General features: G+C 35.7%; 1 protein-coding gene across 5 annotated transcripts in view; it reads right to left on the minus strand.

Moving 5' to 3' along the window:
* The window catches only part of YTHDC2 (YTH domain containing 2), a 34,285-nt gene extending 16,913 nt beyond the window's left edge, over positions 1-17,372 (minus strand). For 2 of the 5 annotated variants that reach the window (XM_026059879.1, XM_026059878.1), the window contains exons 1-17: positions 17,183-17,265; positions 16,657-16,747; positions 13,797-13,993; positions 11,773-11,972; positions 11,032-11,198; positions 9,381-9,483; positions 8,052-8,208; positions 6,795-6,902; positions 5,544-5,692; positions 5,091-5,226; positions 4,586-4,712; positions 3,401-3,466; positions 2,282-2,460; positions 1,989-2,085; positions 1,816-1,903; positions 1,648-1,728; positions 642-724 (exon numbers count right to left, since the gene is read on the minus strand). In XM_026059879.1, the coding sequence (XP_025915664.1) occupies positions 642-724; positions 1,648-1,728; positions 1,816-1,903; positions 1,989-2,085; positions 2,282-2,460; positions 3,401-3,466; positions 4,586-4,712; positions 5,091-5,226; positions 5,544-5,692; positions 6,795-6,902; positions 8,052-8,208; positions 9,381-9,483; positions 11,032-11,198; positions 11,773-11,972; positions 13,797-13,993; positions 16,657-16,745 (2,027 nt within the window). In that variant the 5' untranslated portion in view covers positions 16,746-16,747; positions 17,183-17,265. Of the gene's footprint in view, positions 1-641; positions 725-1,647; positions 1,729-1,815; positions 1,904-1,988; positions 2,086-2,281; positions 2,461-3,400; positions 3,467-4,585; positions 4,713-5,090; positions 5,227-5,543; positions 5,693-6,794; positions 6,903-8,051; positions 8,209-9,380; positions 9,484-11,031; positions 11,199-11,772; positions 11,973-13,796; positions 13,994-16,656; positions 16,748-17,182 lie in introns of those variants that run through there. The other 3 variants (XM_026059876.1, XM_026059877.1, XM_026059880.1) reach the window with 3 other exon arrangements.
* Positions 17,373-17,540: the final 168 nt, after the last annotated feature.

Consider the following 17,540-nt stretch of genomic DNA (forward strand, 5'->3'; position numbering starts at 1 on the left):
TTTCATTACTGTATGGTAATGTATGTTACTTTTAGGGAGGATATTAACTGTTAACTGTTTGATGTCTCTTTCTCAAGATGATAAATCCAGTCCAGAGTTCTGACTGCAGAGTAGTTTTGACTGTAAGCCAAATTTTATATCTCTCTCTTTAAATATTCAGAGAAATAAAGTCACAAAGACTTAAAAGCAGCAAACTAGTAATATTGTAAATCAAATCAAGCARTACTATATTCACAATAACAGTGAGTAAACAGACAGATAAGTTGTGTAACACCATCTAATCGGATATTGCAGGTGCTACACATGAGGAAGAGGAAAGTGAATATATTCATTTAAAAAAAATTTCAAGAAAACAGATCCAAATGGGGGGAAAAAGACATTTGTACATAAAACAAGGTTTGGAAAATCCTTGAATCACAGTTTTCTAGGACTTGGGAAATTCTGACAAAGTACATGCTGACCCTATCCTCTCATTCTCCCACAAAGAATCAGTATTGGCCATTGCCAGACAGGAAACTGATAGACAGGAAATAGATTAGTGATGTGATCCAGTGTGGCTGCTCTTACTTTGTGGACTTTATTTTAAGCTTGCAAGATGCTAGAGGTTTGCAAAATAAAATTCAGTATGAACCATTTATTACCTGCCTTTTCTCTGGATAGCACTGGCTTTTGAAATCCACACCATTTTTAACATAGTAACACAATTCAATGCATCAAAAGACTTCTATAACAGAAAAGTAAAGAACAAAAAAATAAGATTTAATAAGGTATATGAAATAAGAGATACTAATGACTTAGCTCATCAAAACAAGTTCTCTAAAAATAAAAATAGCAGCAGCAGCTTCTGACACAAGGGTATGTTTTAAAGCAGTTCAGTTTCAAGTGAATTTGTGCTCTCTTCTTTGCAATATGTTTGTACTATACAGTTTTCTAAATCAGAAGTTTTCCAGTCACTAAGTAATTTGTAACATGGATTGTGTTTTGCACAATATCGCAAACCAAGCAAAAATATGTTATTATATGCAATAATGTTTTCTTCTTTGCCACACTTGGAAATTATTTCCCAGTTTTCCTAAATTTGGTGCAAAAATACAAAACACAATTGTATTACTATGAGAACTTGAAAAATTTGATGACCATACGTCCTCTGAAATTCAGTTTGATTTTCTAAGTCATACCCTAGGTCTTAAAAATGTCTCATTACTGTATGTTATCTCATGTTTCCTGTACAAATAATTAGGAAAGTGCCATTCAATATTGTTGTCAAAAAACAAGCTTAAAAGCTTAGCTATGGATTAGACCTGGTCTGGATACAGTAACAGGACAGAGAGAACTCCCAGCTTTCTCTGACTTAGAAAGATGGGAGGTCTAAACAGATGAACATTTCTTGAAATCGAACAGAAGATTGCATTTAAAAAAAAAAATCAGCCTGCAGCAGCTTTTCCAGGGTTTTAAGAGCTGGCTGTTTACAGTATTTGTCATAAAACAAACGGATGTCAAAACTGCTCATGAAGTTTTGTTCTTGATATGTATTTCCAACATGTACTAGCACTAAGCCTACTAATAAAAAAAACCCTTCAAAGTTTATGTTTTCATATTAGTATTTTAAAATAATATTAATCAAAAGGAAGTTTAAGCCAACCATACCTCTTTCATCTTCCCTGAATCAATAACAAATACAACATCATTGACTGTGATGCTGGTTTCTGCAATATTAGTAGAAAGAATCTGTAATTAAAAAAAAATTGTAGTAACTGTAGAGGCAAAAGACTGTATAAATCAATATAATATTGGAAAAAGTCATATGATACTTGCTATTTTGCGAATGCCGGAAGGTGGACTTTTAAGCACCTTCTTCTGATCTGAAGTCTGCATATTTGAATGAAGCATGAAAACTTGGTATCTAATGCAAGACAGAAAGCACTTTTTAATCATCTTCACAAAAAACAATAAAAACTCAAGTCAACAATATAAACTAGAGTTTTTACCTGTTAACATTATCAGCAAATCTTTTGTCATCAAAAAGAATACGGTCTCGCAGGCTAACAATCTCATCATATCCTGGAAGAAATATTAAAATCGCTCCTAAGGGGGGGGAAAAAAAAATTTGTATACAGAGTTAAATAACAAACTCACTTCAAGCACACAAAAATATACTTAAGAACCATGTATATCAGCACCCAAAAGGTTTTACCATTTTGGTATTACTGAACAGAAAGCACAATTTATCAGAAAAAGCTGAATCTACAGCAATTTATTAGAAGTGTGTATATATACTTACCAGCATCACAACTATGACAGATGTTGTAAAGTAAGTGCATAATCAGATCCAGATCCACTTTTTCATCATCAAAACTGTGATGATAAGCTTTCAACAATTCTCTGTCCTCTGCACTAAGGTCACTGCCACTTGTTTGGACCAAGGAACTTTCATCCAGATTTCCAAATTCCAGTGAAGCACTAAAATATGTAAATACACAGGCCAAATTTAGATCAAGACTAACATGACTACTATACCCAATTTTAATAAATATTTAAAACGTAGTAGCACAGCATCTCCACAATACTATTACTGCTCAGTGACTTAAGTGCTAACCCAGCAAAGCATGCAACTTGAATGTTTAGCATTAACTTTAATCATCTTATCCTTCATTAACACACAACAGTAAGCAACCCCGAAAGAACTGAAAATATAAATGCCATTTGTTTTATTGCTTAAAAGGGAAAATCCTAAAAAGAAACATGTATTTTCTAACTACTTTCCTGCCATGGAAGTATAAGCAGGTACTATACTGACAGAAACTACACTAAGAGAAAGTATAACAAAATAGGGTTCTACAGAGCTGTAACTATTACCTGTAAGTTAATCAAAAAACAATTCTTGAATGTTTTAATGGATGTATCGCTTATCTGTAATGTTTCTTTCAGTATAGATACATCATGTATTGACAATACACACACCTAAAAAACCCACCCCACTACAGAAGACAGATTTGCTCCATTTTAATTACAGAGCCTTAATTTGGGAACATGGTAGCACTTTAACTATAGAACAGCTATCATCACCATACAGATAGGCTAAGTTAATATAACCACATCTTGTCTAGATGTGGATATTCCTGTCAGGGAAGAAGATCAAYGTAAATGACATAAAAGAGGTCCTAACCATTAGAACTATATATATCCTAGGACCTATGCCATCATAATCACTACGATACTGAATATAAAACATACTGTTGAGTAATAATAGTATATTTTCAAAATGTTCCTATGCCCAAATAAATCTAGCTATTTAGATCAGATTTCAGAACCCACAAAACTACAAACTGTTCTGATTAAAAGAAGGCAAAACACAAACTGACATTCTCCATGTTATTCCCGCAGAGTAATTACAGCTTACCTGTAGGATTCCAAAAGGTCAATAACCTCTGTCTGTCCAAAGTGCTTAGCCCAATCCAAAGCCATCCTGAAAGAGTTACACAGTGATCTTTATTATTTCTCTCTTCAAAAGATGCATATGAATACGTTCTGTCAGTAGAAAACTGACAGAGTGCACTTTTTCTTATCAATTTCTGCATTATGGTTTAATCAGTACAGTTACTGCTGGACCTGAAACATCCCGCTTGCACATGCATAAATGAGTGTAATAAATAGCTACATGATTTTTAGGCAGCTACAATTCTCTACCAAGTAAGAATACCCATTCTATGCAGAAATACCTGCATGCATTTCTCCCCCTTCTCCCCCCACGCCCCCTGCAGGGGGAAAGGGCGGGGGGAGAAGGAATTTGCCAATTCCTTTGAAAAACCACACACCAATGAGCAAAAGTAAGCCGTGCCTTTTGCAGCACCCTTTCACTAGCACCCAGAAGTCATCCTGAAAAGTCACACCCCAGATGTTTTCTACAGTAACATGTGTTTCGGTTTGTTTGATGCCTTATGGACATTACCCCTTCAAAAGGCAGATCATTCTCTTCCCCTCTCTACTTGTATTCCTTTCCAAGTTTTTTTAAATAGTATTACCAAATATCACACTCCTGGAATCCTAATTCTTATCTTTCCATATTACAATAATTTACAGTAATTCCACATTTATCTTTCTAAAGAAATAATTAATGGTCAGAAAAATCTGATACACAGATATTTTTACACGACAGAACATATTTATAGCTATACTACTGCAAAGGTCCTTGCAATTGTAGTATATTATTTTYTCAGTTCTGTAGAGGTTACTTTCTTATACTACAAGTGGCCAAGCAATTTGGTTCTAATTCAGTGAACGCAGAAAGATTTCCATTTCTTTCCCAGTGTGTTAAATCGGATTCATTGAAAACAGAAGTGTATATCTGTATATTCAAGACTGTTCAACTAAGAATTTAATTAAGATTACAGAAAAGAATGATGAAACAAAAGTTAGAAACTGTTTAGCCTGTCAAAATGTATTACTGCTTACAGTACTCTGATAAATTGGTAAATTAATTCATTCAGAAAGTGTAATAGAAATCTTTCATTTTATATGAAAAAAAAATATTTTTAGTTTAGTTGTTTGGTTTTATTTATTTACTTATTTTATTTATTTTTTTTACCAGCCATTGGATGATTTGCAGTGGATATTTGCTCCCATACTGATCAGTTGCTCTACTTGACTCAAAAAGCCTCTCCCTGAAGCAATCATTAGTGCGGTCGCACTGGTTTCACTGTGCCTATAATCAACTGATAAGTACAAAGAAAAAAGCAAAACACAATGCAAATGTTATCATTTCATCTAAATGTAATACAAATATGACTTACAAAAGCCAGCCCAAACAGAATTTATTTCCTTACGCCATCCCACAGTCAGTTTATAAGATTTAACACTATTTTAGAAACATACTATAACACATCTGCCAATACTTCAGAACAAGTCCAGTAATGAGTAACTACACAATTCACTAATCCAAATCATCCTATTCAGTTTTTCCCATTAGCATTAGAAATAAGAAGTAACAAAAAATTTGAAACTGGAGATAATGACTTGAATTTCTGGGGCTTCTTTGACTAGTTTTTTTTCCTTTATAGAATTAAAAAAAAAAAAAAAAGAGGAAAACATACCACTGACATTTTCAGTTAAAATGAGATGAAACACCTGAGCAAAGGCATCAACATCTTTATGCAACCAGATGTCAGAAAGACAAGAATCCATTTCTTTTACTAGCCACGGTTCAAGGCAATTTACATCTTTTTCAGTCTAAAGAGAAAAAACAGCATTGAAAAACGAATCTCTCTAAGTTCTTTTGTCCCTTTTCTCATCATATGCAGGTACCTAAAACAATAACTGTTGTTTAAATCAACCAACTGCTTTGTACAACTGACATCACCATCTAATAAACCATACCTTAGCTATATCCTGGAACAGTTAAACTAACAAAAAAAAAGAAACTAATATTTTAAAACATGTTAATACCCTCCTAGAAACTCAGCAGGAGTAATGTCTCTATAAACTAGTTTTTAATGTCTACTAATATAACGTAAATCTAAATCTTTCCAACAAAAGGAAATGCTTACCAGTTGATTGAATACTGTGTCACCACCATCATCTAATAGATCATACTCTTCAGCCACACTTGGCACAGGTCTTTGCCTCTGAGATTCTGGTTTGCTATTATTTTCTTGAGCAGAATACCACTCAGTAAGAGTGTTTTGCTGCTTTTCTTCTAGAATGCATATTTCCAAAAAAAGTTTTAAAGTGATTTTAGTCATCTGTTGCTTTCTGTTACAAAAAGTAGTTAGACYAAGCCAAAAGGTTTTACCTATTAAATCTTTTATTTAATCTAGAACACTGGTACCAGTCTAATATAAAGTTTCAGTGATTAAGGGCTCCCAAACTCCACCACTGCAAACCTCTGCTTTAAGAGCAAGGTAAAAATACCATTTTGGCATTAAAACCTCCTCCGCCTCCAGTATTCCAACTCAGTACATTTAAAAGTTTCCTAAGTAAATAGTTTCTGCAAAATTCTGAGTCCAGATCTTTTTCCAGAGGTGAAAACAAAAGGAATGAAATAGCTCCTGCATGTAACAACTGTTTTTTGTGTACAAGCAGATGAAAGAGTACAAGACATAGCAGTGCTTTAGCTGAACTTTTCCATCCACAATAATCAAAGCTGAGCAGCATGATAACCATACAGTTAGGACTGTATGTTATATACACTGGGATCATTTTGCAATAGCTCTTAATTTAAGAAGTATGCTTCTTATGTTGTAAATTAGGAATTCTTTTTTTCAAATAATATATCTACTTAATCAACCTAAAGACAACTGTACTAAGTTTAAGTAGATTAATGTTTCTACTAAACACATTCATGTCTGAGAAACACAGTGAAAAAATGTTACCACTAGGAACCACTTCTGTGTAATATGTTAAAAAAAAAAAATCCTGCCTCTATAACAGCTGCAGTTTAAATTGCACCCAAAAGCCATCATATAATAGTTTCTGTTTCTACATCTTTCATGTGGACAAAACACAAAATTATATTTCATTCTGTTCCATAATAATTAGGAAAAATAAAACAATATTTATCAAAAGGAGACAAAAAATGTGCAGCTATCAAAAGAAAGTGAAAATATTTCATTTTTACCTAATCTACTTCAATAAGGTAAACATCAAGAGCTTAAAGATACTTGCTTTCATCTAATCTCGTCTCAGATAGTATCTTGTCTTTGGAATTTTACATACAGAATCACTATATTTAATTGTTCAATGAATCAATGAGCCTCATTCCCTACACGCCTCCACTCCCCTCCAAAAAGTATACCAACCTCGCTGTTTCTCCTTTTTGTACTTTACCATCTCTTTATTTGTATATCCAGTGCTTCGTAAAATGTCCTCCAGAAACATCTCTTTAACTTCAAAAGGTCTTCCTTGTACTGAAAATATAAATGATTCATACTACATTAGATATTCCCTAGGTCCATTGATAATCTTAATTTAAAAAAAACCCGCAATTTTGTAGACACGAGAAATCAATTAAAAGTTAAAACAATCTAGTTTAAGGAATAACTATTACTTTCCTTGAAAAATCTTGTAAGAGTATCTTTAGCAGGCATTTCTCTTCTTAACATTACTGGACTGCAAAGCAAATTAACATTTAAAAAGGCAAACACCAGGTGGGTACACTGACTTTCACTAACCTCTACTGAAGTACTATGGGAAGAGATGCACATGATTGACAGTTATTCATTGCTATTTTATTTAAAATAGCCATTTTTGTTTAAGGTTAAAGAAAAGAATTCACTGTCAGGTACCACTGTACAACTGACACTTAGGCTACAGATATAACAGTAATACAGCTTTTGTGCAAGATGCCACAAAAAAGCTGAGGCTTTTATATTAAAATACTTTCAAGAGAAGTGTACGAGGAGATGCTTGCTTTACTGAATACTTCCTAACAAAGGAGACATTCCAAGTGGTCTGCATCTCCTAACAATCTACCCTGATTTCTTTTTCAATATTGCTTGTTTCTAGACCACCTTTATGGACATTAAAGATTCTTCTGCACAGGAAAATTTAATCTCCAGATTTTAATTTCTGCTCCCTTAGTAGACTTCTGCCATAGCCCAGTTGAAATCACCCAGGACCTTTCTCTCCTTCAGACAGCCCCAGAAGGACCAGCTTTGGTTCAGGTAATTTAGGAAGCTGTAAAGTGGGAACTAGAATCTACTGGAATGAATTAATGACAATCAGACTCTTGTAGATCCTAGGATCTGTAACACACCGGAGATCAGGGCCTCCAGAACTTTTTCCTGCTCCTTGATCTGAACACCCACATGGGGGGAGGATTGGGGATCCCCACATTTACAGTACCTCCTGTGACAAAAACACTTCACTCTGGGTTTTTTTGTTTGTTTTTTAAACTATTTGCAAGTATTTCAAAGAGCAACATTGTTCTAACTCTGATTAACTTCATTCAATGTATTTACCATGTTCCCTTACTCAGAATGATTTGCTATGGTTTAGTAAGATTTATAAATCCTAGGCAGGTATAGTCAGACTTAAGAGCTGACATACATACTTACTGTGTATTATTGGACAACTTCCAAAATACCTAATAAAGAGATTTGCATCTAGAGCAGCACTAGAAAGAATTAGTTTTAAACCAGTCTGTTTCTGCAACACATCTCTCAGTTTTATTAACAAGAAATCACTGAATCTATCCCTCTCATGTACTTCATCCTGTTAAAAAAAAAAAAAAAAAAAAGACAGAGAGAGAGAGACAGAAGCATCACAGATCCAGGATTACAACCTATTTTACTAAAATAAGTATTTTGTTGGTACATTACAGATATATTAAGTAGTAGATATCACTGACTTTAAATAAGGATTTTTTTTTTTAAATACCCAGAAGTCAAACTGTTTCAAAAAGTATCATAAAGATATCAGAGCAGACTGTGCTGTTAATGCACAAGCCACATATAGCTTGATTTCAGAGGCTGAAGTGAGCTTCTGGAATTTTTCTAATACTTACATTTGAATGCATCTCATCTCCAAGACACTGACACAAACTGCAATCCTATGAAACTTACTTTAATAAACTCTCACTTCACACAAGCTATCCCACAATTAGAAAAAAAGTCAGATTGCTTAGATCCATTAGGTCATGTACAAGCTTAGCTCTCAATCATATGCCTTAATTGATGTGATCATCTTTGTTGCTGCATTCTTCTATTTCATTTTACATTATGAACTTAGAGTAGAGACCCAAATACAAGATTTTTAGACTGAAAGTATGAGAATGTTTCATGCATCCTTGCCTGTTTCATTTTGGTACTTAAGCGACTAAAATTATGCTGTCTTCAGCAGTGGAGATCTTAATTTGGCAAGGTGATAAATACTCTGGTTCCACTGACTTCTCAGACTCCACAGTGGGAGTATTCACACAATTGTAAACCAACACACTTAAGTAATTTTCTGAAAATCAGACCGCTCATTATCTTGAAGACATTTGTGCAAACCTGGACTTCAAAAATAAGTACAAGATACAAGAAATTCTGACACATTCACTTTGAATCGTATCTACAAGATCCTCCCTAACACACTTCTGCTTGCTGACAGAGGATGTTACAAACAATTTAGGGTTCTATTCTCCCCAACTGCACCATGACACCCAAAATCAATTATCAGCATGAACCTAAGGGAAATCAATAAAATTATTATTTTACCAAAAAAAAGAAGTGTACATGCTATAAGAGACACCAGGTAAGGACAAAAAAGCACCACTTGAATTCAGTTTCAGCCCAAACAAGAACATCTTAAACGCTCTGCAAATTAATAAGACCCCCTAGAATCTCCTCTTACAATTATCAGTATGGACCTGCTCCCCCTCACATGAAATATAAGATCCTTACCACAATAACATGTGTCACTGTTGATAGAGTGCTGTCTCCTGCCATTAGTGTGCGAAGTAGTACGCCGTTAGTGCAAAATGTTAACAATGTCTTCGGAGAGACCCTATTAAACAGTTCATAAAGATATTTCAGTTTCTTGCACCATTTAACTGTGTAATGTTATCTTTGCTCTATTTATTAAAAATTAAAGGACTGAATAGCTGCTCACCAGAAGGGGGATTAGATTATAGTTCTTTTACCAAAAAATTCAGGCTCACTATGTGTTTTTAAAAAATGCCTATTCCCAGAAAGTTCCTAAAGAATCTTAGGGCTTATGCTCCAAAACTTAAGATAATGAATTCATTGACAAAGTCATATTCAAATTGAAATAAATAAACAAAAAAGAAAGTCTGGAGAGCCTGTGTTGTTTAATTTACTGGAAAAATCAGTGTGGACTGCTTTGCAAAAGCAGGCTCCTATTCTTCAACATATATTTCGACTGCAATATTTGCATTTGCCTATAATTGACTGGATGACATAAAAATCAGTTGATACATCATTTTTTTCTTCAAGAATTTCAATATCTGTAAAAGCTATTTCCATCTCTCCCATTTACTCTTCCAAATACTATCAAGAATCCTATTAATTCCTCTTAAGTAATATTTTCCACACTGCTTYTAGTAGCTCATCCACTTTGATCTGACTTTTACTGGGTTTTTCTTCAGCTATCATAATACTTCCACACATTAATCATCCACCTCATTTGCAATTCATCTTTAGTACCTCTTTAAATCCCTTCATAGGCTTGTGAGCTTTTGTATGCATATTCAGATTCTTCCATAACTTGGCTTTATTGTTGCATTGTGTTTGTTTTCTTTAGCTACCTATTATCTTCATTCACACAAGCAACATAACCAGCCATACCCTTTGTTATCTTCTCACTCATCTCCACACTGCTGCCAATCGCTGGAAACCCCACCAACTACACAGCTCAATGAATCTAGAAATTCCACTCAGTTTCAGACTTTCATCCACTCCCATTTGCTTTAGGAAAATATTCCTAAAATGACCTAGAAATCTCTTTTTATATCACTTCATGCTTTAAAAATCAAAGATAAAGGTGAAAAATAAACCAAACCTAAACCAAACTAGATAGGTAGGTTATGCTCAACTTCATCATTCACTTTCAGAGTTTTGTTTTTTTCCTGTTAGATCTCCTATTAACTCTCACTATATAGCTTTTGTTAGAGCATCCTGGTCCTCCTACCTATCTCCAAAAGTTGTAAAATTAGAACCTATGCATTTTAAAAGGAAAAAAAAAGGGGGAGGAGGGAGAAATAACAAAAAAAGAGGAAAAAGTAGGCTTGATCTGCAAGTAGTACAAGAATACCCCTTTCCACCCCTGCCAAAGCAAATTGAGTGAATGCTCCTGCAATTCACTTATGTAAGACAACCTACTACATGGAACTGCAAGTCTACAATAGTAAAACTGTTTTTCACCCTTAAATATTTCATTACCTGAAATAACATATACTATACTTTACAAAGGATGAACTCTTTACTCCTTTGAGTCTTTACTAGGCTATATCCCCAATATACTGCACTTTAAAATGCACACAAGATGGAAGATATCTACACAAGATCAGTTAACTTTAAGAAATACTGTTACTACCTGCTTTCTAATCGGATCTGATAACCAATCGTCTGGCCAATCTTTTCTCTTCTTTCTGCTGCCACTCTTTCAGCCACAGCAATAGCTGCCAAGCGTCTTGGCTGAGTGCAAAATATGCGACAGGGAATTCCATTTTTGTAACAGTCATCAAGAAGAAACTGAGGAATCTATAAAAAAAGTGTTTGAATTTATTTTTTAGTGTGATAAAGTTATAGCTTTCTACCATCATGAAGAAGTTTAATTGCATCTCAATATTACACAGGTTGCAAAAGAATTCACAATAGGATTACTGTGTCAAACACTTGAAGGGGCAGAAAGACAGCAAAAATACATTTCTAATGTCAAGTTTAAGCTCCCTCACAAACAGAAGTTGAAACTTTTCCCTCCCCTTTCAGAGAAATCTTTAAAAAAATACATTGAGAAGAAAACCAGAAGGAAAAGAGCTAAACAAAACGATAGCTATACTCCTTAAATACTCCTTAAATACTCCTTAAATTAAAATACTTTAAGTTATTTTAATGGAAAACTTATCAGAAAACTGTGCAGAACCATTTACTCTTTTAATAAGTATCTGCTGGCTTAGTAATTCAAAAGCAAGAAAGTGAGTTTTATTAAAAACCAAGACTTTCTACTACAGAAAAAAAAGCTAGAAAACTAGCATAAAAAAATCCTCTATTACAGAAATTAGATTAGTTTTGTATAAATACTGTTATTTTTTTTTATTTCATTAAAATAACATACTTGAGTAGTTTTTCCTGATCCTGTCTCTCCTACAATCAAAACAACTTTATTTTCCTTAATTATTTTGACAATTTCTTCCTGTTTTTCAAAGACTGGTAACGATTGCCTGAAGGAATCAAACTCCGATTCCCCTCTTTTCACTGGAACCTGAGGGATACCGTTGTTAAGCCGTCCACTAGTCTTGCTCATTTCTCTGTTTTCTGAGAAGAGAAGTTAACAATTCATGTGAACAAACAGATACAAAAGTCACTAAAATATTACTGAATAATCCTAAAGAAAAATGAACATTCCTGACTTTATATGCATCCCTGCAGAGTGACACACCCATTACACATTTAAAGAACACATTCATAGTAAGGTATCCTGTTACTATGCTTAAAATGAATATTTTTCAAAGGAGTTATTACTTTTATAGCTATTTTGAGAAAAAAAAAATTCTCAAAACATTGCTCAGGAAGTCTAAAAACATTTATTACACATCAAAAGCAAAAAGAGAGCTAGAAACTAAACCCGAGAAAAGCAGACTGGCATATTTTCTTGGCCTTCATATCACTTTTACACATTCACACTTACACAGTTTGCATAGAAATAGTCACTCCATAGTTAAATAAACGATTTTTAATTTATTCCAAACTGACAAATATGTCTCCTCAGAAAAAATAACTTTACTGTAATTCATACTCCTCCTTTCACATTCTCTCTTATCTTCATTATCTCCTTTTAGTCTATCTTATATAGTCTGATGCTCTGGTCCAAATGATTTATCTTAAATAACACAAATTAATTATGCAGAATCTAATACCCCTAGACCCACAATGTACACCATCATGTATTAGAAAGTAATACATAAGTATTCAAAGAACCTGTAAATCTTCAGAACTAGAGACTACTTCAAATTCGGTGTTAGTAAATACTATCCTAAAATTGCTTAATAATTATTTTTTAGAAAAATGAAAAGCTTGCTGTAAATTCAATTATGTCTATGTAATGTGATTAACAGCTTAATATATTAAATTACAAGAAGCATTGTCTTGCCAAGAATGATGCAGATTAACACATTAAAAGGACCAAAAACCATAGAAGTAATATCCAGGAGTRGTAAAGAGATTAATTTTACATTCTTTATTAGTTTACACCTTCCCTTTCTAAGGAGCTGCTGTTAAGTACTTTTACTATTGTTTCCCTCCGTTTATTAAACAATCTGTTAACCTATTAAAATATCACCTAATGAAAATTAATAAAAGAAGCACTTAAAAGCATGAACCATCAAAAATCTGAAATACCCAATGAAACAACGCATATTGATGGAAGTATTTTTGTGCACTACACCTAGCTTTGTGCACAGGAACAGAATGCAACACTTACACACATAACTGTTAAAGCAATAGCCTTGTTAAAATCATTCTGTGTTAAAAAACAAACAAAAAACAACAACAAAAAAACACTGATATATCAAAAGTATGTCTTCCAGTGAATTCTTTCATGTTCTGGAGATGCAGTCTAGGTAAGTTTTTAGTTCAGAATCAAGTCCATTGTTAGAAGACGACAATACAAAAATAATTTTTTTGTTTTATCAAGAACATGAATAACTGTGAGCAGTAGCACAAACTCTGCCTGGTTTCCTAATAAAGGTGTTCTCACACAGCAGTCCTGAGAACCCTTCTCTCTTCACTTCCACCTCAGAAYTTGTAGGAATTCATATCTTTGAAGAAATATACTTTTCCAGCCAAATTTTGTTGGAATTGGCCAAAAGATTCAGAAGCAACTTGGCAGAAAAGGAGACATCAGAATGTGGGTGACATGATCACTTAAATTATACTTCCTCAGGAAAACATGTTTACAAGACCTTTAACTAAAAATTAAAGGCCAAGAGAATTAACTGTTTGGTTTGGGGCACTTTTCCATTTGGGATGGGAGGAGAAACAGAAAGAAAAGTTTTTTGTTTTGTGGTTTGGGGTTTTTTTGTTCTGTTTTTTAAACAGTGTTGATTTGCAAGTTCATATCAGAACACACACTGAACATACCAGCTTCAACAGCAAATGCATTTCCTCGCTCAGTCTTTGGTAGAAGTTCTGTCCGTTCTTTATTTGTGACAGGAAACCTCTGAATTAAGCTCCGCACAGCATGTTTCGTATTGGGAGTCAAACAGCAAGACATTACTGCATGTGCCAGTTCTGATCCATCTTTCTTCCTTACAGTCAGATATCGATTTGCTCCCTTCCTGAGAGGAAAAGAAACTGTATGTTACAAATAAGTAACCTATTTACCTCTATGTAATGATATGTGACAAAAACTCTTTCTTGACTACTTTAATATTATTTTCAAATAAAAAGTCATATCTAGAAACTTCTAAGTACAATGCACTAAAACATCTACCACCAAAACCACACGCTATTAACATGAAGTAGTGCAGCGCAAACACTGGTGACTTCTGATGTCTAAATCCAGTATAGCTTTACAGTTAGGCCTCCATGTTTGGTTGTAACATTGTTTGGTTATACTTTCTTTTAAAGGACTATCATTGCATTTGTTTCCCAAAAGATAGTAGATAGCTCCATCACTCACTTTATCAATCAATAGTGACAGGTATTATACACAATGATTTCTAGACAAATTTAAGAGAGGTTGTTAAAAATCAACAAATAGAAGTAACAGAAAAATGACCTGCATTTGAGTAATATTTAAAGCCTTAAGCAAATCCAGTAAAACAAACAAAAGGCACCTACATTCCTATGATGTTCATTAGCAAAGTAAGTTTCACAATTTAGAATTAGAGCCAACACATTTAATCATAAAACTTCAGTGCAAACAGTTATTGCTTATTTGTTCTAAAACTGAACTCTGATATTGAAATGCAAAGAACTGTTGTAAATATGTCTGAAATCTAACCGTTTTGTGCCTGGGCTACAATAACCTGTCAACACACTTCGAACATGACTTATTAGGATAACAGCTAAGGTCATACCAAGAGCAAAATACCCTGCCTCTGACAGGGGTTAAAAGATGCACTGGCGGTAAAGTGGTGCACACAGCTGCTTTCTAAACTATTGGCTTGTGCTCAGCTCCTTGCCAATACAAGATTTAATTTCAGAATAACAAAAATACTGAAGTTGAAACAGTGATCAAAAGAGCACATCTAGGGAAAAGTTATCCAAATAGAAAAGAAACATACAGCAATACTTCCCCTGAGTATGCTCCTAGCCTTCAGTAGCTTGCATCTCAGCAGCTTCTTGTACACAACTATATGTACACTAACTCAATGTTGAAAGAAAAACATACTAGAAACCTTATTGTAAACTCTTCATAGCTATAAGTAATTAATATACGCTTGGTCAACTCAAAGGAAAAAACTACGGACACAAAATACTGTCCTACAGTTCCTAAGAGTTCCTGTTATTTATTCACTCTATGCAACAAGTACAGGTATGGTAATGAATGTTAACATTAAAACTATACTCTGTCAAGAAACACAATGATGAAAATCAATCATGATCAAGCTTTTAAAGACTGAGCATTTCAAATGTTATTTCAAGAAAATTATTGAAGAAATTTGATGAGACTAAATCCAAGTAGAACAGAAACAAATTTCCTTTTTAAATCACGTGCAATGTATTATTATAGCCCAAAAAGATAAACTTTATATTTTCCTAGATGAACATTCCCTTTTTCCGAGTTGATTAAATTTTAGTTCAACTGTTTTCCAAGATTCCTGTCACCCTGAACACTCTGGATAATGGAAAAACCTGCAAACAACATACCACAGAATCTACTAGGAAGCTGCTTACAGACACTTAAGTAACTCCATAAACAATCAATAAGGATTCAAACAGGTTTTTATCAGCTACAGTTCAGCACAGGCACTGCACAACCCAAGCATGTTTCTGCTGACCACATGGGTGTTTCTGACATGGCTTTCCAACACTCCTTGTTCCCAAAACATGATACAAAAGTTCAGCTAAACTTACTGGCTCAGGGATTCACAGCGAAATCAGCTGTAACACTCCTGAGATTGGAGCCAACGTAGAAGCAACATAGCTTCACTTGAACAGCACTGTGCTTGAATAAGCTCTTCTGAAACCAAGATATGCATCCAGCATGAACCCTACTGAATTGTGCTTACCCACTGAAAGTTGGCAGGTAATTATCGATCAGAGAATTAGTATTTTACACTACCTCTGCAAGAATCATGAAATTTCACCAAAATTGAAGAACAGCAAATGCTGCTACAGCTATACAACAGTTCACAGAAAACAAACAAACAAGAGAGTTTGACATGGCACTCCAGCTGTCTGGGTCTTTTTCTAACTTTTCCTTTCTTGTTGCTCTGCCACCTTACCTCCCAAGGGAAATGCATTCTCAGCTTTTATCTAAGCTCATCAGGTAAATAAACATGGATTTTCTCTTCAGCAAATCAGAGTGGGACAAGAGAAAGAAACATCATAATATCTGCATATGAACCCTTCTTGCCTGCACTTCTCAACAGACGCACTGTTTTGGAGGTGCTATTCTACATGCCATTTTACTCTGTCAAGTTCTCAGATGCTATGTAAAAACCTTGGGCATACAGTACTGCAGTTAAAGCAGAACTGAACTTGGTGAGGAGCCTTTTCTTAAATGAACACATGAAAACCCCAAGAGAGTAAAAGGGCAAGCCATCCCAAACTAAGCATGCCACAAGTTTCTTTAGCTAGACCTAAAACAAAGCTAGAAAGCGCCTTATTTTGTCTTTCCTTTTAGCCTTTTCTCCCTAGTAAATCCCTTGTAAAAATGCAGGATACACGAGAAATACAGGTAATTTTACAGCTAATAATGAAATTCCATACATTTACAGCTAGTAATGAAATTTCATACATTTACTCTAAACTAAATCAGATTCCAACTTACCCTTTACTTTTAGAAATCAGACCAAGAGACTGACTGAGACGGTGAATAAAAGCTCTTTCAGTACTAGTCAAAGAAGAAGGAAACTCCATTTCTAGAAACGTGATAAAAAGAACAATATGACAACACAGTGTGTAATATTAACACCATCACCTAGATGTTATGAGCTTTTCAGTCCCCAAACCTAATATGCTTATATTTCCCTGAAAAGGGAGACAAATCCCATACGTGCAAAAATTCTCCGGTTAGCCGCAGAAGCAATGGCAGCGGTATGTCCTCACACCCGCAAAGCGGGAAGGTCTATGCAGGCACGGCGTTATTCTGACAAAAAGGAGCTGAAAAAAGGCTTCCATTCGGGGCTTAAACGCCTGTCATCTCCACCCCCCGGCCCTCGCCCTCCGCACCCGGAGGCAGGTACCGCGCGCGCGGGGCCGCCGCACCTGCGGGGCGGCGCGGAGCGGGGCGGCGCCCCCCCCCAACGGCCCGCCCTGCCCCCCCCAACGGCCGGGCCGCCGCGGCCGCCGCGCACCTTTCTGCTCGCCGTAGCGGAACCGCTCCAGGGCGATGTTCACCGCGATCTTCACCTCCTCGTCGATGCGGATATCCTTCAGCCCCCTGGCGCGGCCGCGGCCCGCGGCGGAGGCGGCCGCGGCGGGGGTGGCGGAGCCACCACCCCCCGCGCCGGGCTGCCGCGGGGAGACGCTGCTGGGCCGCGACATGGCTGGGCGGCCCGAGGGGACGCGGCAGGCCGCGCTGGGGCGGCGCTCGCGCCCACCTGTGCGCACCGGGGCGGCGGGTGCCGGCGGTGCGGGGCCCACCAGGAAGCGACGGGGGAGGGGGGAGGTGCCGCCTGAGGGAGGGGGCGGGACCGGGCAGTGTCGTGACGC

The sequence above is a fragment of the Apteryx rowi genome, unplaced genomic scaffold, assembly GCF_003343035.1.
Source record: "Apteryx rowi isolate R43461 unplaced genomic scaffold, aptRow1 scaffold_161, whole genome shotgun sequence".
Lineage (NCBI taxonomy): Eukaryota > Metazoa > Chordata > Aves > Apterygiformes > Apterygidae > Apteryx > Apteryx rowi.